This window comes from Pempheris klunzingeri, chromosome 2, assembly GCF_042242105.1.
Source record: "Pempheris klunzingeri isolate RE-2024b chromosome 2, fPemKlu1.hap1, whole genome shotgun sequence".
Lineage (NCBI taxonomy): Eukaryota > Metazoa > Chordata > Actinopteri > Acropomatiformes > Pempheridae > Pempheris > Pempheris klunzingeri.
Window position 1 is genome coordinate 11,564,206 of NC_092013.1, and position 26,010 is coordinate 11,590,215.

Sequence of the window (26,010 nt, forward strand, 5' to 3'; positions counted from 1 at the left end):
GCTGAGGCTGCACTGCCTTGATCAAGAGCACTTCAGCACTAGTTTTAGTGGAAGGAGACAATGTTAATGTTCTATCACTTCATTGCTACGTTGCATGATTTTAATCCTTGTTCTTAATCTGGCTTTATTAGAGCCTTATCATCCTGATAGTCTTGTTCCAGGCACAATTTGCTGTCTTAGACTTGTCTTCCATTTTTCATTTCAGAGATTTCTTGTTAGATTTTTTTCTCCCATGAGCCGAGGTGACAAAAAGATTGTGGGAGCAAAAGTAAGGTGAGAAAACACTAAGGACGGTCATCTTTAACCCACTGTACATGTCTAAAGGAGGAAGTATCAGTGTGACTCATGATTTGGATCAAATACACATTAATCTCTATCTGTCACCTATAGGATGCCACAGAAACTTCAGAGACCTTAAACAAACTAACAGGAGAGAAAACCCAGCAGGTCACTCGTGTGTCTGGATGTTTGAAATGCATTCCGTTGTTCTCCAACTAAAGGGGAAAAGAGTTTATCGAGGGACGAATGCAGAAAGGAGGGTGCAGAGACGAGACAAAGTCTGTCATATGATCCTGAGGTTGCTGTGGCAACTGCTCCCAGCAGTCCACCCAAAGAAGGTGCGTCAAAAGCGTCACAGAGAGATCGAGAGAACCAGCTGTGGAAATAAGACAGATCAGACCCTCGTCTCAGTTTAACCTAAAAACAGTCTGATCAACATCTTACTGCAAGGAATCACAAATACTGGAAATGTGAGATGTGAGCTGTGATTCAACTGTGCAGTATCTTGTTTTCTGTCAGTTCAAACAGTATCAGTGCTTGTTAAACAGTATTTTGTTCTCACAGAGAGTTTAAAGCCACTTATTTCCACATGTTTACTCCCCTATGTTATGTATCATCACTTGAACCAAACTCCATAATGATATATGTGCTTGATAATTACGCAGATGAAGAGAAGCATCAAGAAGCAAGTGAGGAAACACATCTGATTAAGACAACCAGGGAGGCAGACGTGTGGGAATGAGGGGCTGAAATAAATCCATAAGGTCAGGATGAAAAATGGCCTCTCTGTGATGTTTTCCTCCCCTATCTCGGTGGTATTAGAGAATATTCTGGTGGACGGTGCGTGATTTATGGCCCCTTGGGTGACTGTGTCTGCTGCCATCGTATCGCGTGTCCAGTGTTTCATAGAGAAATGACCACCCAGTGCAGGACTTAAAGTTTGGTGAAGGTGATAAAGCTGTTAGTCAGAGATTATTAGAGAGTAGTGATCCACGAGGAGAATTACATATACGATATATTCTCTTTTGAGAAAAGACTTATGGCCTAAAAGAGTGCAGATTACTTGAGTATTTTCCATTTTCTACTTTAGACTTCTTCTCCGCTACATTTCAGAAGGAAACATTGAACTTTTAAATGATTACATTTATTTGACAGCTGTTACTGTTAACACATTCTGTGTGATCAGTTCATTAAACTGTCCAAATACAGCAGTTAGCTGGGATCGGCTCCAACCCTTAAGGACAGGCAGTATCGACAATGGATGCATGGAATACAGTAGTTGGAATGAGGACAACTACATGTGCAGCATTAAAGTCCTGCTTATATGTTAAATCCTCATTAATAACATCAATATAATAACAACAATGTAACAACCTGACACTGACAGGGCCCATTCCTTTGGTGCTTTAAGTGTCTTTTGTACTTTTACTTGTGAATTCAGAGTTCCTACTTGTAATAGAGTATTTTTACACTATGAAAATGCTACTTTTACTTAAGTAAATGACCTGAGTATTCTTACACCACTGTTAGAAGTTATAATAGTAATGATAATAATACATGTGTTTTTCTTTCACTGCGTTATTCATTTATTGTTCATGTATTTATTATGAGTTTTATTCATTTAGCCTATGAATGCTTATTCGTTGATGAGCATTGGGAGAAGCTTTGTTCATCTGTGCAGTTTTTCTTATATCACATTCTCATTGTGTTGTTGTGGCTATGCGAACGCAACCTCAGCACCATCTCTGTCACCTTTAAAATATGTGTGTGTGTGTGTGTGTGTGTCCCATGCTGCTATCCTGACAGACCACAGTTGAATGGCTTAAATTTTTTATCAATTGGCCGAGGGATGACGAAAAACCCGCGTCAGACCCTCACTTCCTCAGGTAGGAGTGGATAACCTTGACAAATCCGCGCAGTTTTGTCCTCTTTTTTTCCTTCTCTCAGCATCCCACCGTCGTGCAGGGATGCTGTGACGACCGGAAGCCTCCGACAACAAGTGAGTGTCAGGTGAGAATTTGTCATTGTTGGTAACGAGCAGCACTCCGTGCGTCACGGTGCGCCCCGGACTGTCCACCCTGCATGTCAATTGTAGGCAGAGCAGCATGTGATCGTGCGTCCTCCAGTGTCCTGCGCGCGCTCAGTCACTAACACACCGACACACTGCCCAGCGGATGTATTCATGCCTCTCTACAGATTTCCTCAGCGTTCACAATAAACCTTGGATATTCTTGATTCTCCAAAAGACTCACGGTGAGAAAGATTTTTTTCCCCCTCTAACATCCCTCCACTGAGCATCTCTTTCTGAGAGGCGAAACAGCGCGATAGGTGAATTTCACCTGGATTATAACAGATGCAGACTTGTTTATTTGTGCAGAAAGTTCACAGGAGAGAGTTCCGGCTGCTTTGTTAAAAAGCTGCGATTGTTTCGAGTCTCGCCAAGTTGTCTGCAATCGTGCACAATTTGCAGCATGCCCGAAATGCGCTCTGGTTTACACAGAGGTCAGAAAATAATCGCGTTTGACCTTGATTGTGTTTAAAAGTCGTCGCGTCGCCCGTGATGAGCAGTGGAATCAGAGATGGCACGGAGCTGGAGCTATCAGCATCAGCACCAGATGTGTCACCTGGTGTTCACAGCGACTGATCCGTGCTGTGGTGTTGACTGGTGAGGGCATCCACAACCTGCAGCTGTTCTGTTCAGCTGGATTTTACAGTTGAAAGAGTTTCATTATAGAAAAAATACTGTGTGAATTGATGTCCTAATGCTGTAGATGTACACCGTGCTTTTTTAAGCTCTGAGATCTAATAGTCTGTTGCCAGTAAAGTGGGAATGTGTTGGTTCGTAGTGGCTTTAAACTTTTAATTTCCAGTGTGAAACAGCTAATCAACCACAAACTGTGTTCGGACCTGTAAAACAGGCTGGTAATCACAGGATCTGTAAGCAGGACTGATACCTGCTCTCTCTCATCCTGCTGGTTAACTTTACATGTTATATTGAGTATGTGTGGAAACCTCACTACAGTCTATTCAAATATAACTAATAGAAAAATATGAAAATGCACGTTTATCACTGATGGTGCACTACACCATGTGATGACAGCAACCGTGAAAACAGTGATGTGTAAGAGCATGTGTTCACAGTTGAACTTGCTGCTGCTGGAAAGTTACAAGAATCTCTTAATAGAGATTTCTATGCAAAAACGTGCTCATGTGGCCAGACTGAAGAGCTGTGTTAGGTGTGAGAGAGACCTTTAGTAGTATATATAGTCATTCACACATTCTGCGTTTAACACAATGTGATTAGAGCATATTTTTAAATAGTATGTAAGAATACCAAACATGTCCTTACTCCAGCCTCTCATTTCTGAGGATTTGCTGCTTTTCTTTATCATATGTGATGGGATATCTTTGGGTTTTGAACTGTTGGTGGGACAAAACAAGCGGTTTGATCACCAACTTTGGCTTTTCTGACATTTCATATATCAATGAAGAAAATAGTCAGTTGATGAATCAAAACAATACAAATATAATGAAAACAATTGTTAGTGTCATCTCTACTCTTGGTTCATGTAATCTTAGAGCATCTTATGCAAGACGATAGCTGCATGACAAACTGGTTCTCTGTAGATCATCTATCATTGTTGTCCTGATACAGAACATTACTCTATGTTTCACCATCTGCCGTGGATGTGACATTTGTTCAGAATAAACATGAGTCCAAGTCATTTACTTTTGGTCGTTTTTAGCAGGAGTGATGTACAGTATGTGGTAGTGAAGAATTGCCCTGCATATATGCATGATTTCCCTTGGATCTCTGAAAAGAACAAAAAGAGAAGAAATATAAAAATACAGCTCTTCCAAGGACACAATCCCTCACGGACACAGGAGAAAGATAACATTGCAGGCCCAGCCAAAGGCTTTTTCCCGACTCGGAAAACACGCCTTTAATGTGATGTAAAATTGCCCCACACAGTCAGACTCTAAGCATCGGCCGGGGTCGTCTGAACTGTGTGTTTTTGGGGATTATTGGTTGGGTGAGCTGATGTGTTTTCATTTCTCAGCGTTGGCTGGAGGGTGCAGCTTCGGATTGATATTACGTGTCTTGTATACTGTAGGATGGGATTGAATGACAAGACAGAAAAGCAGCGCTGGGGGCTTTACAGTTAATGCACACAGGATTATGAAGACTTGTGAATGGCTGTGGATTATTGCATCATAGGCTCATCTTGACATGCACAGAGGAGAAAATCTGTTGTGGGGTGAAAAACACACAAACAGGAAACGCAAATGCACATCCTGAGCCCCAATTAAGGCATTTCTGAGTGTTTGTAGCTTTCTGGTGATCAGCAGGAGCTCTCAGAGTGTTTGTGTGGAGCTCGGGCAATTTGTGGAATTTGTGGTAGTAACAGAGTTAGTTTTAGGCTGATGTAAGCAGAGAGTGTTGTGACGATTGAGGCTCATGTGCATCACTGCTGTTGCATCATACTCGAGGTGCAGCGTCTTCACTCAGCTCCAGTTCTCTATTGTTTACTTACGCTCTACATTTTCCCTCTGCTTTCACAGACTGTGGTGACCAGTCCCTACCAACACAGAGAGTAGAAAGAGTTTATTATATTATATTAGAGACAGAGTTTATTCTTTATCTTTTCCTCCAGCTCAAATAACCGACAAGCTTTGCAGTTTTGCATTTCAGTGGACCACAGATTTTTATAATGGAGAAACGATTCAGTCAATAAGTAATGAGTCTACACAGGGACTCGTGATGTGGATCAAGAGAACACATGACGGCACTTCATCCAAAGCATCATGTTCACTTCCTCCATTACGTTTGGGTTGAACCAACCACTCCCTGAAAGAGGGGTGAGGATGGATGTTGCAGCATGGCTTCAGAGGATTAGGGGATTTATAGGGGAAAAAAAAGCTTCGCTGAAGTTAAGCTTTGCAGAACAGGGAAATTAAATAGAACAATTTGCAGGATTGGGAATTTTTTGGAACCTAAAACATTGCATGAGAGACAAAGAGCTGTGGTGCTTTGTTTGTTTGTTTGTATTTGTGGTAGTGTTTTTTTAGCTCAGTATTTTTCAGTATCAGAACCGTCTTTTCTAGTCCCTACTTGGGTCTTTTTTTGTTGAAAAAAACAGGTTAACACGCAGGTGTGACGAATGGTCTCCTGTCTGTATGTTGACATCCTTCATGGCTCTGGAGAGGCATAACCATGTGTTACAATCCAGTGTCTTGTTACGAGCCTAACCAAGCACTAAATTGAGGAATAATTGTGTCAGTGACTTTGTGAAGTGTTATTTAAAGATCACACCCAGAACAAGGAGGCTTAGAACTACTGCACAAATGAGCCTCGTCATGGGGCACAAACCGCAAATTAAAATGTGGACTATTTATGACATTTTTGTCCGACAATAGAAGATTATTGCATTTTAATCATGATGATGTCATTGAGGCACAATTTTCCATTTGACCTTTCTGTTTTTTTGATGCAGGACTGAGGCCCAGACCTGAAACTGCAGAGGTCACTCTTCAGCATCTCCCTTATAGCTGCATCCATCCATCTCTTATCAACTCTCTTCTCACTTCTTCCTGTTCCTACTAGTCTCTCTCTCTCTCTCTCTGTCTCTCTCTCTGTCTCTCCACCCCCACCCCATTCCCGACCCCAATGCCTAAGAACAGCAAGGTGACGCAGCGCGAGCAGAGCCATGAGCACGTTACAGAGTCCGTGGCTGACCTGCTCGCAAACGAGGAGCCGCTCGACTACAAGAGCAGCTCCCTGAATGTCGGCGGGGCCGCTGGGAAGAAGGTCCCGCAGATAGAGGTGCCTGAAAATGATGAGCGCCCCGCCTGGAACAGCAAACTGCAGTACATCCTGGCCCAGGTGGGCTTCTCTGTGGGCCTTGGCAATGTGTGGCGCTTCCCTTACCTGTGCCAGAAGAATGGAGGAGGTGAGCGCAGCGATGCACAAGGCACAAAGTAACTGATGGCATTTACTGACACTGTGCTGAAGTATACATTTACTACAGACTGCCTTTACTTTTCAGATGTTTTCAAAATCAGTGACTTCATCCTATCTTAGATCCCAAAGTGGTGGGATATTATCATGACCTTTTGTATTAGTGACAAGTAGACGATGATGATACATTGCACATTATGGTAGGGACACAGAGAACAAAAGCCTGAAAACAACCAGTGTCCTCCAGCTTTCACTGGAATGTTGTATCTTCTCTATTAACAAACACTAATGGTATCTGAATATTTAAAAAATGGTATAATACAAGGCACAAGGTAAATGGACCTGGACTAATCACATAAAATTAATATATGAAGTGAAACACAAAATTGTTTTCCTGTATGGGTGTCATTTTCCTCATTTAAAAGTATATTAATAAATACAGATCATACCATAACATACAGAAAACAATTTTTAAGTGTCTTTCCACCATTGCCTTTGACATAAGAACTGAGCAATAAGTCAATATCATCGTTTACCAGCTTTCAGTGGAATTATATAGTATGGTTACTGTTATCTAAATTATTCAAAATAGTTTGTAATTAAAAACGGTTGCTGTGTGATTAAGTTACATGTGCATTTTGTGTTTTTGCATATTGTTTCCATATCAAAATATTTCCAGATATGGGAAACATATTTGTATGAGCACATATCGATCATGACAGTATTGCTCAGACCTGTGAAACATAAGTAATCTGTTGTTGAAATCTTTCAGACTCAAATATGAAGTGTCTGAAGTCAACGTTTACTCAGCTTCTTGCTAAGCTCCCTGTCTAGCTGTTCACCTTTAGTGGCTCAGTAACCCTGTCCATCACTCACTACACGCCTCTTCCATTCAGCACAGAAGTGCCCAAGAGAGCAGCTGCATGGTGCAGAAAACAGACATGTCTAAATATAGCTGCACTATTGATTACTACTGTCGGCATGGAAGGCTGCGCTCAACTGATACTCTGGTAAACAGAAAAAGGCTCGATAGAAAAAAAAAGAATGTAACTGTATAGTGATGAGGATTTATTTTTGTCTGGGGTGCATGTAATCGTAGGCGTACACACTGTAAACCTGTGTTCGATGAAAAGAAAAGCACCTGGTCATCATGATTTGATAGACGCGCGCCCGCTTACATTGCTCTACATCTTTAAGGTCTTTTGTGTTTGCTGCTTTAGTGCCCATGTCTGTTTTACTGCATATAGGCAGGATTTATTGCCTATAGAGAGGATTTACTGACAGCAGACTCTCAGACCAATCAGATAATGCGACCTGGCGAGAGGCCATTTTTCACTCGGTAATTTTCTGTCTGGCAGCCAATTACAGACACATTAAAGGTCTGTGTTGTTTGGGAGTTATCTCCGCTCTCATTTCTGTTATTTCTCCTCCTCGTCATGTCCACATCCTCAATCATCTCTCTCCCCTTCGTCACATCTTTATACTCGTGACTCTGTCGTATGCAATATCTATCAGGCTCCAGTTTAAATGACCTGTGATGGTGTTGAGCTGCGAGAAGCTGATTTGAGGATCCTGGCAAAGGCCCAAAACTTCTCACTACATTTAACCTCACTATCCTTCTCCGTTTCAGCTGTCTTGATGTAGCCTTTCGCTTTCACTCTCCTGTCCGCTTCATTACTCTAAATAAAGTGTGTGCCGCTTTCTACTTTTTATGTATTAATAGTTGTACATGTTTGCCTGCTATAAGTCCCGGATAATGATTCAACCCTTCACACATAAAACATAGTTGCATCCTGATTATGCCTCTCCGGATTAAGCTGCATAGGGACAAATTTAGACTTCCATCAATATTGAATTGAAATTCAAAGAATATTCGTCAGTGCAGCCGAGGATGTTACATTTGAGAGGAGCTGGGTGCGGGAGGAGGGGTGGTGGGTTAAATATATCTGACTGAATCACATCATTTTGAAAGTTAAACTGGTGCAAAATTGTTGGTCATATTAAACATTGTTTATCCTCATCACATTGTGTAAAAGACCACACCGCTACAGTAGAATAGCATGTTAAAATCTCCAGCAGGTTTCTGTGATGGTTATAGTTAAAGGTATGTTATTTTAAGTAAAAGATGGGCTTAAATCTGTAAGGACAACTCCAATCTTATATAGTCTTACAGAAAAAAGACATAATAGACATAATAGCTCTATTTCTGTTAAGTACTTTAGCTTATTACTCTTTCAGAAATGTCTTTTGTGTCTGTGGCAACTGTCAAATAGAGCAACAAAAGTCATTAGAATTGAAGACAGACCTTTTTCTGTGTCCGTTTGCCAATCAAACATATCACTTCCCCTGGTCTCTCTCCTGGATGAGTGTCTCCTGTACAAATTGGCATGTTTGCCTTGAAATGCTTCACACAAAGTACAGTATAAGCTCAATAAGCCTCCCTGTTTTTCAGGTGCTTATCTGGTCCCCTATTTCATCCTCCTCCTCATCATCGGCATCCCGCTCTTCTTCTTGGAACTGGCTGTGGGTCAGAAGATCCGACGTGGGAGCATCGGGGTCTGGAATTATGTCTGTCCCAGTCTTGGTGGGATTGGGATGTCCAGTCTGATGGTAAGGGAAATGTATTGATGTTATGTTTTTCTTTAATCACTGTAAATCACAATCATATATCATCTTTATAGCTGTAAGGCTAAAGCATACTTTTGGTAATGCTTCATCTGGTGGGCAGCAGAAAAGCAGTTTGACAGCAGTGAGGTGACGAGACAAAGTGTGGGCCCTCTGATACGAATCAGGGAGGTTTTAATGGGGGAACAGATGCCAAACCCTGCAGTTAAACAGAAGCACATCTGCTGAATGTGCACCAGTTTAAGGATAGAAATGGAAAGAAAAAAAAACAGGCCACTGCTCTGTCTGTGTGATTTATGAAAGTGCCTTTTTCTGCATGAGAAAGTCGATCTATCTATCTATCTATCTATCTATCTATCTATCTATCTATCTATCTATCTATCTATCTATCTATCTATCTGTCTATCTATCTATCTATCTATCTATCTATCTGTCTATCTATCTATCTATCTAAGATAATTTGGCCCTTTATTTTAAATGATGGTATGGTTTCGTATGTCTTGTGCATGTTTATAGTGTGCACCAACCATTAAACTGATATGGCAATAAGCCGGATAAAGTTACAGGAAGTCTGGAACATCTGGAGTCACCACAGCAGCCTTCACACTGCCTCAGCCTCTCTTGGGTTTATGGGAGATATTTTCGTGTTTGAGAATGAAAGGTAGCCTTTCTTTAGAGTTGCACGGCTGGCGCAGAAGTAGCTATAAATATCTCATAGAAGATCAGTGTTGAAAAGAGAGCACTTAAATTATTCATGCTTTCCTCAGCCTTATTTAGCTCCTGAATGTCCTGGCTGGCATCACTGCTCAGAAGACTGACAGCAACATGGGACAAGCAGAAAGCACGCCTCCTCATTTACATGTTTTTCTCACACTGTACAGATCTTATTATACAGTTTAGTGCAGGTTTAAAGTATGAAATCCATATTTCTCTTTCTGTAACGTATGCTGTCTATCTATCTATCTATCTATCTATCTAGGTGTGTGGCTTTGTGGGTCTCTACTATAATGTGATCATCGGCTGGAGCATCTTCTATTTCTTCCAGTCCTTCCAGTATCCTCTTCCATGGAGTGACTGTCCGATCAGAAAGAACGGGACTCTTGCCAGTGAGTGACATTTAACAAAGCTATACAGAGGCGATTTACTGTAAGGTGCCTTGCATAAAGCAAATGAATGTGTTAGAACAACATTTAAATGAGGAGAGAATTAAAATGATTTAAAAAAAGAATGATGTGAAATATAATAGAACACAAATAAACAAAAGCAGCTCACACTCACAATAACAATGCAAACATGTTGATGCAAAGCAGGTCGTGTTTGCTGTGTTAGTTTAGCATGTTAGCATGCTAACATTTGCTATTTACCACAAACCTAATTTTAGGCTGGTGTTAGTTTTTTTAGGAGATATTTCATATCTATTTCACTAAAGACAAAAAATGCTAACCTCGTGGTGCAACTAGAGAAAAAGTCAGGGGATCACCAAAGGATTCATCATCTGGGGACCACAAGTGTCTATACAAACTGTCATGACCCTGCATTTCCAGTTATTGAGATATTTCAGTCTGCACCAAAGTGGTAGAAGACCACATCATGTCATGCTAACATGGCTAGAATTCATTATCAGGAAAAACAATTTCACTGCAGAAATACATGTGACTAGAAGAAATGAATCAATGAAAGGCACAAGAGAGTTTTTACTGTAATTCAGATTTGAAAGTAAGTGGGGCGTGTTCCATCTGTGCACAACTAAGTAGATAAATGCAGTCTTTTAGCTATTTTGGCTCTTTGTAATACTGACCAGCCAAATGCCGTTACAGTAGATTAAAGCTTTCATCAAATATGAAGAGTGCATACATTTTCAGGATTATGTGATGTCTGGAACAATATCAATTCATGCCATTGTTATGGTCAATCTCTGTAATAGTACATATATGGTGCTCACAATAAATCCTCACTGGGTCACCACGCTGCAAGCTTCAGGATTAAATTTGCTGTGCATGAGTCCCTTCAGCCTCAGTCTATTGACAAGCCAACAATAAACAGATCAGACAAACCGTCTTAACTTCATTACAACTTTCTGTCACAACTTCACTGACATGTTTCAGATTAAAACCCCAGATTGATTAGAGGCGATAATAACATAACCCTGGGGAAGCCGAGAGATACTCAGCATGTGTATGACTCAGCAAGGCTGACGCTGCGAGCGGAAAGATGTGGAGCAGAGACTCAGCCACTCAGACTGAAGGACGCCAATGCTGAAGGACAGCAGCAGAATGTAAAATATTTCACTGGAGGCACAGAAACATTGTGTCTGCGCTTTTTAAACATCTGTATCCAGACAAAGCATCAAGATGGAACCAGACTATTAATAAACGATGAATTTCATCAGATTTAGGTTGTCATTCATCTATAAAGAGCTTTCCCTGCATGAGTGTGCGCTTCGGTGTCTGTGTCAGATGAGTGTGTTCATCAGCAGAGATAAATCTGCAGCAATCTGCAATAATGTGTGGAGCACCGCAACACTGCTGACTCTAAACTCAGCCACACACAGTATATATCATTTCCCCCAAGGTAACAAACAGTATACTGTGTGTGTGCTGAATTTTTTTTTTAAAAAAAACTCAGGTGTTGTGAATTGGAGGTTCATGCTTTGCATACCAAGCACACAGATGACCTTGTTTGACTCACTTTACGTCTGAGAGGTGTAAACCAGCAGAGAATTGAGATATTGACCCAGAGCAAACACTCTCAATCTCATTACATTTCTCCCTCTGCCCTCTCTGCGACATCCAAGCCTCGCTGCTGCATCTTCACACCTATTTCTGCTCCTTTATTATCACCCACTCTAAAGCTCTGTCTCCTTCTGCCTGCAAAACATACAGTTGTGGAGCCAGAATGTGACAAAAGCTCAGCTACGACCTATTTCTGGTACCGTCAGACCCTGAACACCACCAGCACCATCGCAGAGAGCGGCGGCCTCAACATCAAAATGACGCTATCTCTGCTTGTGGCCTGGATCATTGTGTGCCTCGCCGTCATTAGAGGGATCGCCTCTTCTGGGAAGGTAGTGGAAAGGCTGGATGATGTGATGGGAGAAAAATGTGAAGGAGACCACTGGGCTCCCTTTCCTGAATGTCTGTTTCTTTCCCACAATAACAGGTGATGTACTTCAGCTCTCTCTTCCCCTATGTGGTGCTGTTCTGTTTCCTGGTCAGGGGCTTAATGCTGAAGGGATCAGTGGATGGTATCGCTCACATGTTCACTCCCAAGGTGAGACGCTCAGATTTGCTTCCCCCCAAGTATTTTTAATCAGACATGTTGACACATGCTCAATATCCATGTTTATTTATTTCATATTTATTTGTATAGGGACAAGTATGAAGCATAAGCCAATGCCTCACACCACAGCATTTCTAACCTAAGATAATTTGAAACACCCGACACTAGATGGGCTTTTAAAAATAGATAAAACAAATACACCAGAGAAAGTGCAAAACTGAAGCTCAACAATAAATATGTAGCCTACATTAAAAACACAGAAAAATACAGACAAAACAATACTGTAATACAACACCGTAAAACACCAAAAACCACCAGGTCATTCATGATTATATGGCTGCTACTTCTTCAGAAACTGTTTCAGTTTAGTTTTAAAATGATCCAGTGATCAGGATCCAGTCTGAGTTCAGCAGGTGAGCTATTCCACATATTGATCCCCCAAAAGGAAAAGGCTGTTTGTCCAAATGAGGATTTACACAGGGGGTACCTTATAGTTTCCATTGAACGCTCCATGTGTTACTGAGCCTGAAACTGATTGTGTAGGCTGTTATAGATGAGTTTCAGGTTAGCAAATGTAATGAAATCATCAAAACTTCACATATTTTTTTCTTAAGAAAATGACAATGATGTGATCTCATAGGCTTCTTGTCCAGTATTTGGATTGTTTGATTTTAAACATTATAAAGTGACTCTCTCTCTCTCTCTCTCTCTCTCTCTCTCTCTCTCTCTCTCTCTCTCTCTCTCTCTAACAGCTGGAGAAGATGCTGGAGCCTCAGGTGTGGAGGGAGGCGGCCACCCAGGTGTTCTTCGCTCTGGGTCTGGGGTTCGGAGGAGTCATAGCCTTCTCCAGTTACAACAAGATCGATAACAACTGTCATTTTGATGCAGTGCTCGTCTCCGTCATTAACTTCCTCACTTCTATTCTGGCCACTCTGGTGGTTTTCGCTGTGCTGGGCTTCAAGGCCAACATCATGAACGAAAAGTGTGTCGTGGAGTAAGTTATTCATCCTCAAAACATCATTCATACTGTGTGTGGGTCATAAAATCTAGACCATAAAATAACTTGGACTTTATCTTGGATTTTATAAATCGAATAACTAATCGCTTAATCTGGAAAATAATGAACACATTAATCTACAAGGGAAATAATCATTAGTTGCAGCCCTGCTCTGAACTTTGTGTAATTCATTATTCATACAGTGTTTATTCCATCATTCTGTGTCCTGCCTTTATCTACAATACATAACAATCTGTATTTAGATGCCTGTATACGATATGGACATATTTAAGTTTGCTTGTATTCATCTTTGTGTAGATGTATGAATCTGTATCATCCTGTAAATATGTTCTCCGCACTGTGTCGAGAACCTTAGATATGTCAACATACCCACTCATTAACAGTGACTTTGATTCCTTTATTTTATCTGCGTAGGAATGCAGAGAAGATCCTGGGATACCTCAACTCCAACGTCCTGAGTCACGATCTGATCCCGCCACATGTAAACTTCTCCCATCTCACCGTGACAGACTACGCTGAGATGTACGGGGTCATCAAGACGGTGAAGGAGGACAGCTTCGCCAAGCTGGGTCTGGAGCCTTGTGTCCTGGAGGACGAGCTCAACAAGGCGAGTCATTGGCACAGTCTCATTTCATATATTCGACTCTTTATACACCTGTCTGTCCACTACCTGACCTTACTCATCTGACCGTCTCTCTGCAGTCTGTCCAGGGCACCGGCCTGGCCTTCATTGCCTTCACAGAGGCCATGACCCATTTCCCGGCCTCTCCGTTCTGGTCGGTCATGTTCTTCTTCATGCTCATCAACCTCGGTCTGGGCAGCATGATCGGCACCATGACCGGCATCACCACGCCTGTCCTCGACACCTACAAGGTCCAGAAGGAGCTTTTCACTGGTAAACTTCCCCCACTGACTCTCACAGTCAGGACATTATATTCTATTAGTAGTCAAAACGCCCTAAAACTCAGCACAGCATGAAAGCACGTTTGGGAATTGGCTCCATCAGGCTTTGTAAAATTTTTCTGAGTGTACCGAATGCAAAGCAATCACAGGATAATGGAATGAAACCATTTCTCTTCCTTCTTCTCTGGTTTTGTTTCAGTGTGCTGCTGCATTGTGGCCTTCTTCTGTGGCCTGTTGTTCGTTCAGCGCTCAGGGAATTACTTTGTCACCATGTTTGATGATTACTCTGCCGGACTGCCTCTCACTGTAGTCGTCATACTGGAAAATCTCTCTGTCGCTTGGATTTACGGCACAAAAAGGTACAGCTAGCTGTAGTTCGTGTGTGTGTGTGCAGTCCAATATGCTGCAATCTATATTATAGGAATAAAAATATTCACTGGGACTGTTGGATAAACCTGATATTATATAAAGGGACATAATCATTGGTGTAATTTGTTTGCTGCTCTGTCTCCGTCAGGTTCATGCAGGATCTTGAGGACATGTTGGGTTTCCGACCATGTAAGATATATTTCTACCTGTGGAAGTACGTCTCCCCTCTATGTCTCATTGTGCTCATCTCAGCCACTGTCATAGAGATGGCCATCAGCCCACCGGGATACAACGCCTGGGTCCAAGAGCTGGTCAGTCTGCCGTGTGTCTGTGTGTTGTTTTTCTTTTGGATTTCTTTTGAAGTGACACATAATCACTTCACCCTCTGTGTGTGTGTCTGCAGGCTCAGGAACGCTTCCAGAGCTACCCTACCTGGGCACTGGTCATGTGCTTCGCTCTCATCGTTGTGGCCATGCTTCCTCTCCCCATTGTCTTCATCGCCCGTCGTTTCAACCTCATGTCAGACGGCTCCAACAAGCTTTCTGTCTCCTACCGTAAAACCATGATGAAGGACATCTCCAACCTGGAGGAGCAGGACGAGGCCAGATTTATCCTCGGCACCAAGCCCGGCGAGGCGCCGCCAGCAGTGCCGGTTCGCAAAGCCTACCTGACCCCAGCAGGAAACAAACCTCTAGACCCCAACTCTCTGTCTCCAAACAGCTGCTACGGCACGAGCTACCAGAACGCTGCCATCAGCCCCACCACGCCGACTACACCAACCACGCCCGCCATGCCTGAGTCCGACTCTTGACTGCTGTCCAAACTCTCATCTGACATCCAGATCTGTAGCACAGTTTACCTTTCAGCCATAAAGTCTCCACGGGGGGTAGCTGCAGCACAGAGAACCCCCACCACTGCCACCACGCAAGCACCACCAAACTGTATGTAGCCGCCCAATTTATCCCCAAAGTAACACCAAGGAACCACCTGCAGCAGGAGAAAAAAAAAGTTCACTTCTTGCAGTAGATCAAACAGAGAAAATCAGGCCGATATTGACAGTGACTCACTGTACATCGGCGTCCGTTCTGCATTTACCATCACAGGGTTTGAGATGAAGTTCTGTGATCTGCTTTTCTTTGCCTTAGTATAAGGATCCTCAGCAGACACAGCCCGCCCGCACAGTTTAATGCACATCCCTGTCTGCACAGTGCAGGGGATCTGAAAGAATGAATGTAGAGCAGCCGGTGTCGTCCTGCTGGTCAACAGGTTTTCACTCAGTACACTGGCACAGAGAAACAAGATGAATGTCAGTCTAACTCGTTCAGGGTTTAAAGCCTGTCAGTGTTGCTGCCCTCCATAGTGGTACTGTGTGTTAAAGCCATACAGTCAAACACCAAACGACTTCGTTTCTATCAAATCTAATGCAGTGATTTCAGTGAGAAGATGCAGTACGTCAGAACTAAAAAACACTACTTGTCGTAAACTACGCTAAAGGCTGCTTAAAGACATCCGTTTATGTTCCATTCCCATTCTCTGCTGTGTTTTGTGTGTAGCCAGTATAGTTCTTGTCATTCTGTAAACAGCAGTGTACAGTATAGTGATATAATATAGGATAATAAGAATTTTTTTTCTACATCCACAGTCTTCATCATCCTCCACCACATGCACGGTTTAACTTGTGGAAATCACTCATTTCAGTTTCTCCACCAAAGAGTAAGAAGTAGACAACAAAACACTTGAAGTCTGTATATTTGTTCTCCAGAATAACAGAAAGGACGTGCTGAATTGTGTTGAACGTGAACTACAAAGAGACTGTGACTTTGAAATAGATGTCCATTCCTTGCTTGATGCAATTTTGACTTTCCTCCAACAAAAGCACACGGGAGATTTTACACAATCATTGTGCACAAGTGAATCACTAACCCTAACTGCTGACCTATGGGTTGGAATATTTTTGCACAAGCAGAAAATAATAGAATTGCTGCCGTCAAATATATCCCACACAATGAATAAGCAATATGTATTTATATCAGAGCACAAACTATGTTCACTATGGATGACAAATTTAATGAACATGAAACAGAAAAATCAGAAATGGACCAAAAGATTTAAGAACCGAAGGAACGAAAATCCAAATTACAGAAAAATCGAACTCGTCAGCTAACTTAGTATGAACCTCAGTGACTCAGAAACAAAAACATGCATGAACACATTACGCTCACATTCACACCTTTTCTGTATACTTATGAAATGTTAATAAACCTCTTGAAGTGTTATTGAGGCAGACAGTAGCGTTAACTCAGTCACGTCACGCCACGGCCCCTTTTGGGATGAAGATCTCTGACTCCTGGTTGTCAAACCTGTCAGCAGACAGTCTGAACGGGTAAAAACAATTAAGACGGACATCTTTCCCTAAACCTGTTTCATTTTTCTACACGCCGATAGTGAATAGTTGTGCAAAACTGTCAACACGTTCAAACTGAGCACACTCAACTACATGGAAGAGGATACCTTTATTTATTTTTTTATCACAGTGTTCAAAGCCATTGTGTTAAGGATTAAATGGACTATATTTATATTCCTGTATATTTGCAGTGTATGTAGGTGTGATGAACAAAGATTTATCTTTTAAAAGTGACCAGTATATATATATATATATACTGTATATTTTCATCTTGTGTGATGCTTATTTAAATTGTATATCTAAGGACTTATCTATTTTGTAGTTCATGTAGCTGATTCTTGTTGTGGGATGTGAAAATGCTGCTGGGAGGAGGCCATAGTGTGTGATGTGAAGTCAAGTCTTGTTTGGGCAGCAGCTGGTTCTCTGTTGTGTTCGTGAGAACTGCGTCCGTTTGTCTGGCTGCACCTGGTGTAAGGTGGCGTCGGCTCACCTGTGTCCGCTTTAGCTTTACTGGTCTGCTTCTTTTAGCCACACTAGCCACATCTGCACTCACCGCCTGTGGTTTCCTATGAATCCTCTGACTCATTCATCTGCAGCACACAAACAGCTAACATGTTAAATGTTATATAGAATATCAGCATGCCAACAAATCAAATAGTTACCTGCATGTTAAGATGCTTTCAGCTCCAGTTCTGCCTTCACACGATGTCAATGTGAGGAACAGAAAAACCTGTTATTGTGTGTTGGTAAGCCCACTGCTAGCAGCTGAGTGGTTTCAGCAGCCTAAATTAGCTGTTTTTTGGGGCGTTTCTCAAAATGGTTCGTTAAGAAGTGAGATAAGGCACAAACAAACACTGCATATCTCATTTTAAATTAGCTGGATTGATTATATTAGTGACAGTATTGGATTTAGATGTTACTGTAAGCGCAGCTTGCAGACATTTTGCCAAAAGTTTGTTGATATTTTTATTGTTTTTTCACACTAATGTGAGAACTTATTGCTGTTAGAAAATTCCCAACATCTCAGACTTGGAATTAAAAGTCAGAGGAAGTAATTACTTTAACAAAAAATATGATTTAGGTTCACAGCTGAGCCTGATGAAGTAGAGCTTAAAGTCAAATCAGGAGTGCATTCAGAATGAACATATAGCAAACTTTCCATATAACTTCCATATAATTTGATTATTGGAGTGTTTTTGCAGATTAGGTTTATTGGGTTTTGACTTTTGTGCACCAGCTCACTTTGACTGAGTCTAACTATCTTTACTAACCAGGAAGTTCTTCTTACATTATTTGCCCTCTAGTGGCTGATCTAAGAACACCAAATACGTCTCTTCAATTTTCATCCCTTCAATAATTTTTCTCTCTATGAGTTGAGGACATCACTGTCTTTCACTACTGCTAGTGTGGCTAAAAGCCTTAAGTCTTGTTTCATCTCTTGTCTTGTTTTAGTCTGTGTGAGCCAGGCACTTCCTGCTGAGAGTGCATCATGTAGAGAGCTCTCTGAGGTCCAAATCTGTAAATAATCTTGTGTAATCAAACTATTCTGGAGATAGATTTTATCCGTGTGAAGTATATCAATGTCTTAAACAGTAACTGTTTTAGCAGTAAATGTAACATAAAGTATTATTGAATGTGATTTATGCACTTTTTTCACTAGGACTGCAAAAAAGATAGCATTTGTTTTGTTGTCCTGATAGCAGTAAACTCAAGATCTGTGTAAAAGCAATATCAAGTTATTAAACTGAAGAATAATTTAGGCTGAAAGACACATTAGTGTCAGTTAATAGCAATTATAAGGAACTGCCCCTTACAGCCAAAGGGATACTATGATTCCTTACAAGTGCTGGAGTGTGTGTATGTGTGTGTGTATGTGTATGTGTATGTGTCTGTATATATAATAAATGTGTGTGTGCGGGTGTGTGTGTGAGACTATGTTCCTTCTTATTACCTGTGGGTGCAGGGCCTTACTGAGCACACGTTTCAAGCACTGTTTGTACAAGAGACACATTTAGAAATGTCCCTTTACAGCTTCTCTCTCTCTCTCTCTCTCTCTCTCTCTCTCTCTCTCTCCTCAGTCATATTATGATTGTATGATACTGACAAATTATTGTAAAAATTGTGAACATCACCAAAAATATTAATAATAAAGAGTGGACAAGCTACTGTCAGATTTCTGGATTTTTATTTTGCAAAACTGAGTCAAAAGTTTACATAGGAAATGTGATAATCAAATAATCTGGGATATGATCGAAATCTGGGAAGGTCTTTGTTTTGTTTTTGCTCTCTGAAATGTTATCTTTCTTTCAGGCTTCTTGAAGTTCTAACAGTGGAAAACATTTTTATGAGCCACGCTGATAAACCTTCATGACGGCAACGTCGGTCCACCAACCACACTTCCTTTAAATTCGACGTCCACAGAGCCCAGAAGATTAACTCTAAATACTTTGGCGATCCTCGACTTTTCCTGCAGCACCACCATGAGGTTGACATTTGTCTTTTTGGATGCTGGATGGATGGCTGTGAAATGCTGTACACACATGCGATAACTTTAACTTTAAATAAAAAAATGAACTCTAAAAAATTATATTTTGGAGAAAACAAAAATGATCATAGTAATTAACAAGCTTAATAAAGGCCTCTTTCCATTAAAAGCTAAGAATAATCAAATATTGGTGTCTCAGATGGTGAGAAGAGTCATGGTCTCCATGGCCTCAGATTGAATTCTGGGGGGTTTACAGCAAAAAAAAAAACAAATCCCTAGAAGACAAGAGTGTGATATACTGGTGGGAAAATATCTAGGTGTGTAAATAGAGGAGGGAATAGCCAGAACCTCCTAGACCAGAGACAGGGATGAGGTTGGTTGAACAGCAGGACGAATTGTGTTTTTCTTTAATTTAATGCTCAGTAGGTCTTTAAGTATTGAGCTGAGCTTCTGATTCAAAGTGTTACTGATTTTAAGTTAAATGTTTTGGAGGACCCAGGTGAGGGTTTTTCCACAAAAGATCAAATCGTCCGCCACATGATTCACTGTTTCTTTATTATATTCTTACAATATTCTTCATTGCAGATCAACAGAGGATACTGAGGATACTGATAACCTGAGTTGGTTCTTCAAGCAAAAGCCCAGGCTTCGCCGAGCATTAACTTTTTACACTTTTTATAACAGCACGTACTCTCTTGCCGTTACGCTTCCTGGCCTTCAGTTATTTATCAGGACATTATTTCGTCTCTTTTTCTCACTGTGGATAAGCTGAAACCTTGAAACTAATGATGATGCCTGTCCCGCCCCAAATCACAGATCCTGATGCTGCATTTCTCCCCGAGCCAGAAGCCTGGATACAGCGGCTCTGTGAATACAGCTTCAACCTTGTAAAGAAACTTCATCCTGTCTGACACCTCGTAGAATGACAGCGTTCCCTCTCTGAACTTCAGATAAACACCGATCCTGTCATGACTGGGGGTCGTTGTGAGCTGGATGCTTTCAGCTTTGTGGCTCACAGAGTAGGTCGTGGAGCGATCGAGACTCCAGGATTTTGCATTGCCCCCAAAAGCTGACAGCACAGTGCGGGACTTCCTGTCTATTCCTTTGTAGGTGAGGGCAATCTCAGCCTTGCCTCCTTTCACCTCTATCTCATAGTAGCAGCGGTCGGCCTGCAGGCCCTCCCTGCACAGCACATGCCGTCGGTGGATAAACCTCTGTGGGGAACGAACGGCTGGACTGTCACAGCTGTGAGGACTCAGCCTCACCTCTTTGTCTGCTGGAGAAATAACCAGGTCCTCATGAGCTGTGGCGGGGTCCAGGCTGAGGTCGCACGCATCTGAGACGATAAAGAAAAAGATAGAATTAACACTTTAAGAAGCATTCAGATCCTTTCCTTCCGTAAAAGTATCAATACAACAAAGTGAAAACACTCTATTGCAGGTAAAAGTCCTGCAGTTAAAATACAGAAGTATTATCAGCAAACGGAGCTTAAAGTATGAAAATAAATGTTCCCTGTGACTGATATATTATTAAAGATGGTATTATTAGATTGTTAGTACTGATGCAGTAATGTGTTAATAGCATTTTACTGCATTAGCTGCTTGAGGTTGAAATAGTAATTAATAGAAATAGTAATAATTTAACAATTTCCACCTAAAATAAATAGTTTGCCAACCGAGCAGGCAGCCCCTCCACTGGCATTTAGCGAAGTTGTTTTGTGTGTTTGGTGGAACAGCTGGCAATTCATGGACATCGGAAACATCACGAAAGGCCCAAACTGCTTTTTGTGATAGGTTACAAGCCACTGGTTTAACATTCAACAATATGATGTATTTTATAGGCTCATCGTGTGTTTTTTGGGGTAATATCTTAAACTGACAAGGACCTACAGCTGTCTGATAAAAGTAATGGAGTAAAAAGTGTAACAGAAGAAGTAATGTCACCTACAAGTACTCAAGTAAAGTACTAGTAAAACTGTGTAACTTGAGTAACTTGTTGGACCAAAGTGCTGATAAGTGGGAGTCGAACGCATGAGGAGATAAACCTACACTGCAGGAACTCTGCTCTGGTTTCAGGCTCCACGTTGCGCTCAGCCTCAGTGTCGTTAACGCCGGGGAAACCTATGAGACCAGTTCAGAGCATCGTTTAGTGGCACTACAGAATAACAGGAAAAGCACAGGTGTTACCAACAACATGAGTGACCAGCAGGGTCCCACAGAGCCATCACAGCCAACAAAGACAGTAACGAAGCCCTGAAACTCATGGAAATGGAAATGGAACAGAGCCTTTATTAACGTTATCAATAAAAAATTCTGTCATCTTAAAGGGTCAGTTCGTGCAAATTAGCTCATACTTATGACTATTGCTGCCTATCTAAAGAAAAAGTCAGAATCAAGTCTGTTGTTATTCTAGAAAATCCAGACATTTTGATGTTAACACTGTTAATAATTTTTAATAGGGACTATTTTGTCAGCAGAAAGTGCACGTGCACAAATACAGTACAGGCCAAAAGTTTGGACACACCTTCTCATTTAATGCGTTTTCTTTATTTTCATGACTATTTACATTGTAGGGTGGCTACTTTGAAGAAACTAGAATATAAGACATGTTTTCAGTTATTTCACACTTTTTTGTTAAGTACATAATTCCACATGTGTTCATTCATAGTTTTGATGCCTTCAGTGAGAATCTACAATGTAAATAGTCATGAAAATAAAGAAAATGCATTGAATGAGAAGGTGTGTCCAAACTTTTGGCCTGTACTGTATGTATACTTGCTTTTCCAGTAAACATTGAGAAAGTGACACTGAAAAAACAAAAATAAAATAAAGGTATGTAGTACGCACAGCTTAATTTTTTTTTGTAATTTGGCTGAAGTTAAAAGAAAGAAAATTAAGTTCTACTTTTAACCCTTTGTTTAAATAACTCTCTGTCTGTCCATCACTGATTGGCTGATTGGCATACTGTACAACATACTGTGCAATTATCTTACAGGGAACAACAGCAAAGATTATAATACAAAACTGATGCTGACGCCTACAATCTACCTGACACCTGATGTGCCCTATTTTACTGTGTTATGTTATCCTTAATCACTGGAGTCATTTTTAATACCGTTCACAGGTTAATCTTTATTCTTTTATAAGAAGCATTTATAATAGTTATAAGATGAGGAACTGCATAACAGAAGGAAGATTGGAGCAGAGGGGGAGTTACTGAGTATAGGAAAATACATTGTGCATGCTCTCAGTGTTATGACAAGGAAGAGGTCGTTATGACCTTAAAACACTGTCGGCAGCCACAAAAACATGGAGCCATAGAATGTAACTGAAGGTCTCAGTGCAGAACAGCTCCTTATTTGGACGAAGGAATGATAAATTGTGCAAGCTTAATCAAAAGTGTACATGTGTGGTGCAAAAGATAGGATGTTTGTCTCCCTAACCGTTGAGTTTCATGTTACGCCCGGGATGTTGGCAAGGATTGGGGAGTTTAGGTACTACGAGGAACCAGGGTCTCACCAACGACATTGGAACCACGCCCAGCAGTAGCCAATCAGACGCCCATATCTGCACATTTTATCTTGTATTATAAAATACTGGGTCAGGGAGAGATAGGTCTGTCAGACTTCGTGAACTGATACAACCTTGTTGCTTGTCAGGGAAGCGTAGATCAGGCCCAGAGCTCTGTATGCTGTATTGCCTGGCTGTAATCTTCAATAAAACTGATTGAAGCCTAAATATCTTCTCCTATTGCTCCATCAAAGAACACGCAGGACGAGGCTCTCACATAGACAAAGACCAACACTGATTACTTAACCTTTGTATTACGTGCAGTAATCTGTGTTTTAAGTGAGTGATGATAGTGTGGTTTGGGTTTCTTTGTAAGCGGTGGCTCACGCCTGAAACTAATCAGCATCTTGCATTGATCAAAACAGCTTTAAGTAACGAGTAGCTCAATATGGGACATCGGCTCAAAGACAAGTCCAGACATGTTGGTGTCTCAGAGAGAGAGAAAAGGGTTCAAGGAATGTTCAAGGTCACCAAGATATGAAATGGAGGGAATGATGCGTGAAGGAGAGTCCACAGAGACCGCAGTGGTCATTAAAAGTGGCATATTGTGTTAAATCTGAAGAAACCACTTGTAACATTACGTGTTGAGCTTTTTCAATTGTTCTTGTTTGAGATTTTCCTTAAACTCAGCTGAAAGTTTGTAAATGTTGCCAGTGCACCTAATTTGCAATGGGGGTTGAATAATTTTGAGTGCAGCTGTATTACTGGATGCATTGTGAGTCGCTGTGATCTTCCCTGGAACAGCCTTCAGTTTTACTCTGTATTTGCACTAAAATCATTTTAATGCAATGACCTCTGCCTGATTCAGTGTGCTACTTTAATTATCTTAAAAAATGTTTTGGATGACCTGAAGACCTCTGGCCCAGATGAACATACTCAACATGTATGAGCTTCTTTTTTTTTCTCACATGTTGATGCGCTTCATTTTGGGTATTTATCTCTCTTGGTGATTTTCTATATTTAAGAATTTTAACTACTTTACCAAACGGGGTTTTGCAGTGCTGTGAGCTGCTGGCTTCACAGATCTGCTGCATGTCGTCCTTGTCTGTTTCTCCTCCTGATTCCTGCTGCTCTCCATCCTCAGCTATATTGAATGAATGGTGAATAATTACAAAATTACAGAATAAATTGGGTTTTTTGTTAAAAAAAACTAAAAATCTAAATCTTGAGGAATCATTGAGAGTGTGCGCTCATTTTCAATGATGTTGAGAGTGCACAACAGAAAACATACAAAAATTAACAAGAAAACAACACATAAACAACACAAGACAGTTAAAATAATTTACTGACAAGTGAGTCAATGTTAAATTTGAAAGTAAAACACTGTCAAACGATGACTGATGTGATTAGATTTCCACATGTCAACAGAGATACATACCAGTGTGGCAAATTGAGGCAAATTCTTTGTCACAAAATTCCTCCATTTGCCTCCCGAGCTGTTCAACACCTCTCTTTGTGAGCTCAAAGTTGAGGAGCAGATCCTCTGAAACCTCTTGGAAAGGATGGAGATGGTCTTCTTTACAGAGACGCCGCAGAGAGGGCCATTTCTGCGAAGAGAGGGGATTGGGGATGAGACGGCGAAATGGAGACATCATCTGTTACGCAGACTCAGGTGAAGTTTCCAGTGATGTGATCACAGTACCTCCAAGAAATGGATATTGTTGTCAGTCTGTGCCAGGTGATCCAGCTCAGCACTCCTCTTCCTCATCTCCTCCATCTTTGCCTTCAGTGATTGTAAGGAGATCTGAACCTGAGTGGTCGCTGCCTCTGCCTGAGCTCGAATCAGCTCCCTCACTGAGAGGTAGTGTCTCTGGATGGAGTCAATGACGCTGGCCAAGACGCTCTCACAGTAGTCCTGTGTTTGTCTCACCTCCTCCTGGTTTATACACAAATTTATAGGATAAATGTATCAGGCTGTTCAACTTTTCACTCTGGGAAATGAAGACACATCAGTCGCATGTTCTCCTCACCAGAATCTGTTCGAGCATCCCCTCCAAGTTCCTTTTTTTCTTCTTTCGTTTCTGGAGAATCTGCACAGACTTTGCCTGGAAGCTCTTCAGCTCCTTCTTCAGTGTGTGTAGGATAGAAATACACATTTTTGTTTATTGTGTTGTGAAGCTAGTTTTAAAGTTAGCCAGTGTGATCGGGCATTATAAAATATCCTTTTTGTGCCTGTTGAAGAGGATAATGTACTGTATGTGTGACCATGTTTGTTGGGCTCTTTTTTTCCACCGTATGAAACATTTGTTCCATTTAAGATTTCTGTCCACAAACAGACCATCAACGTGCATTCAGAGGGAACTGATTGCTGATTTGTTTTGTTTTTTTTAAGTGCTCACTCTTTAGAAAATGTCGTTCTGCAGGATTACTGCAGTGACTCAGATCTTCTCCACCTGACAGACTGGTTACTGCAAACATCACAGAACAGAAGTGAACTCCTGGATTGAATCACAAGAGCTTTCCAGGAGTTTTTTTGCCACACGTAACAAAAACTTCCTCTCCGTATTCAGCAGGTTTACAGCATGCACAGTCTCCTTGCTGGGTTTATAGCTTTAGAAAGTCAGAAATTGTAATATTCTTTACGTACCTGTCTCCTCCTCCTTTCACCCCTCACCAACCCAATGGTGTGTCCCTTGTGTTCAGCTGAAGCACACACAGCACATATGATCTGCTTCTCGCTGCAGCAGTAAACATCCAGGGGGCTGCCGTGCCTCCTACACAAAGCACCTCCTGATGTCCCAGTTTCCGTGCGGCTCAGAGCTCCTTTCAGAGACCGTGTGAACACTCCTGAATGCTGCCGTTTCCTCTTCTTGCTGCCTGCATCACGCCTCACCGTGCCCCTCATCAGGTCAGCTAGAGCTGTGTCCATGATCGGCTGGGGCCTGGAGGGCAGCGTGTCGCCGCATTCAGGACCGCTGCAGGGACGGTGGTTCCTCTCCTTTCCTGCCATGTCTGTGTGGAGGAAGGCGGGCTGTTATCGTTTTGGTTTCATTTCCTGCTCAAGCAGATCAGAAGTCTTGTATTGTGTGTGTGAGTGGAGATGGGTGTGACTAAAATATTTGAATTGTTCAAAAGGGAGGGATGAACAAAAGGCAACAGTAGCGCTGTGGTGTGGCACTG

General features: G+C 41.5%; 2 protein-coding genes across 2 annotated transcripts; one reads left to right on the top strand and one right to left on the bottom strand.

Annotated features, from left to right (window-relative positions):
* Window positions 1–5,807: 5,807 nt before the first annotated feature.
* On the top strand, window positions 5,808–15,243 carry LOC139211702 (sodium-dependent neutral amino acid transporter SLC6A17-like). Its single transcript, XM_070842036.1, has 11 exons — window positions 5,808–6,230; window positions 8,691–8,848; window positions 9,843–9,969; window positions 11,746–11,927; window positions 12,023–12,133; window positions 12,895–13,136; window positions 13,575–13,767; window positions 13,863–14,055; window positions 14,263–14,422; window positions 14,581–14,743; window positions 14,836–15,243. Exons 1-11 carry the CDS (start codon window positions 5,948–5,950, stop codon window positions 15,241–15,243), a joined length of 2,220 nt encoding a protein of 739 aa, XP_070698137.1. The 5' UTR covers window positions 5,808–5,947.
* Window positions 15,244–19,878: 4,635 nt separating this feature from the next.
* Window positions 19,879–25,840, bottom strand: LOC139207267 (tripartite motif-containing protein 16-like). Its single transcript, XM_070836943.1, has 7 exons — window positions 25,478–25,840; window positions 24,861–24,956; window positions 24,533–24,766; window positions 24,269–24,437; window positions 23,873–23,974; window positions 21,370–21,441; window positions 19,879–20,657 (listed from the first exon to the last, which is right to left on the bottom strand). The coding sequence occupies exons 1-7, from the start codon at window positions 25,838–25,840 to the stop codon at window positions 20,104–20,106; spliced, it is 1,590 nt and encodes a 529-aa protein (XP_070693044.1). The 3' UTR covers window positions 19,879–20,103.
* Between the last annotated feature and the right edge of the window lie 170 nt (window positions 25,841–26,010).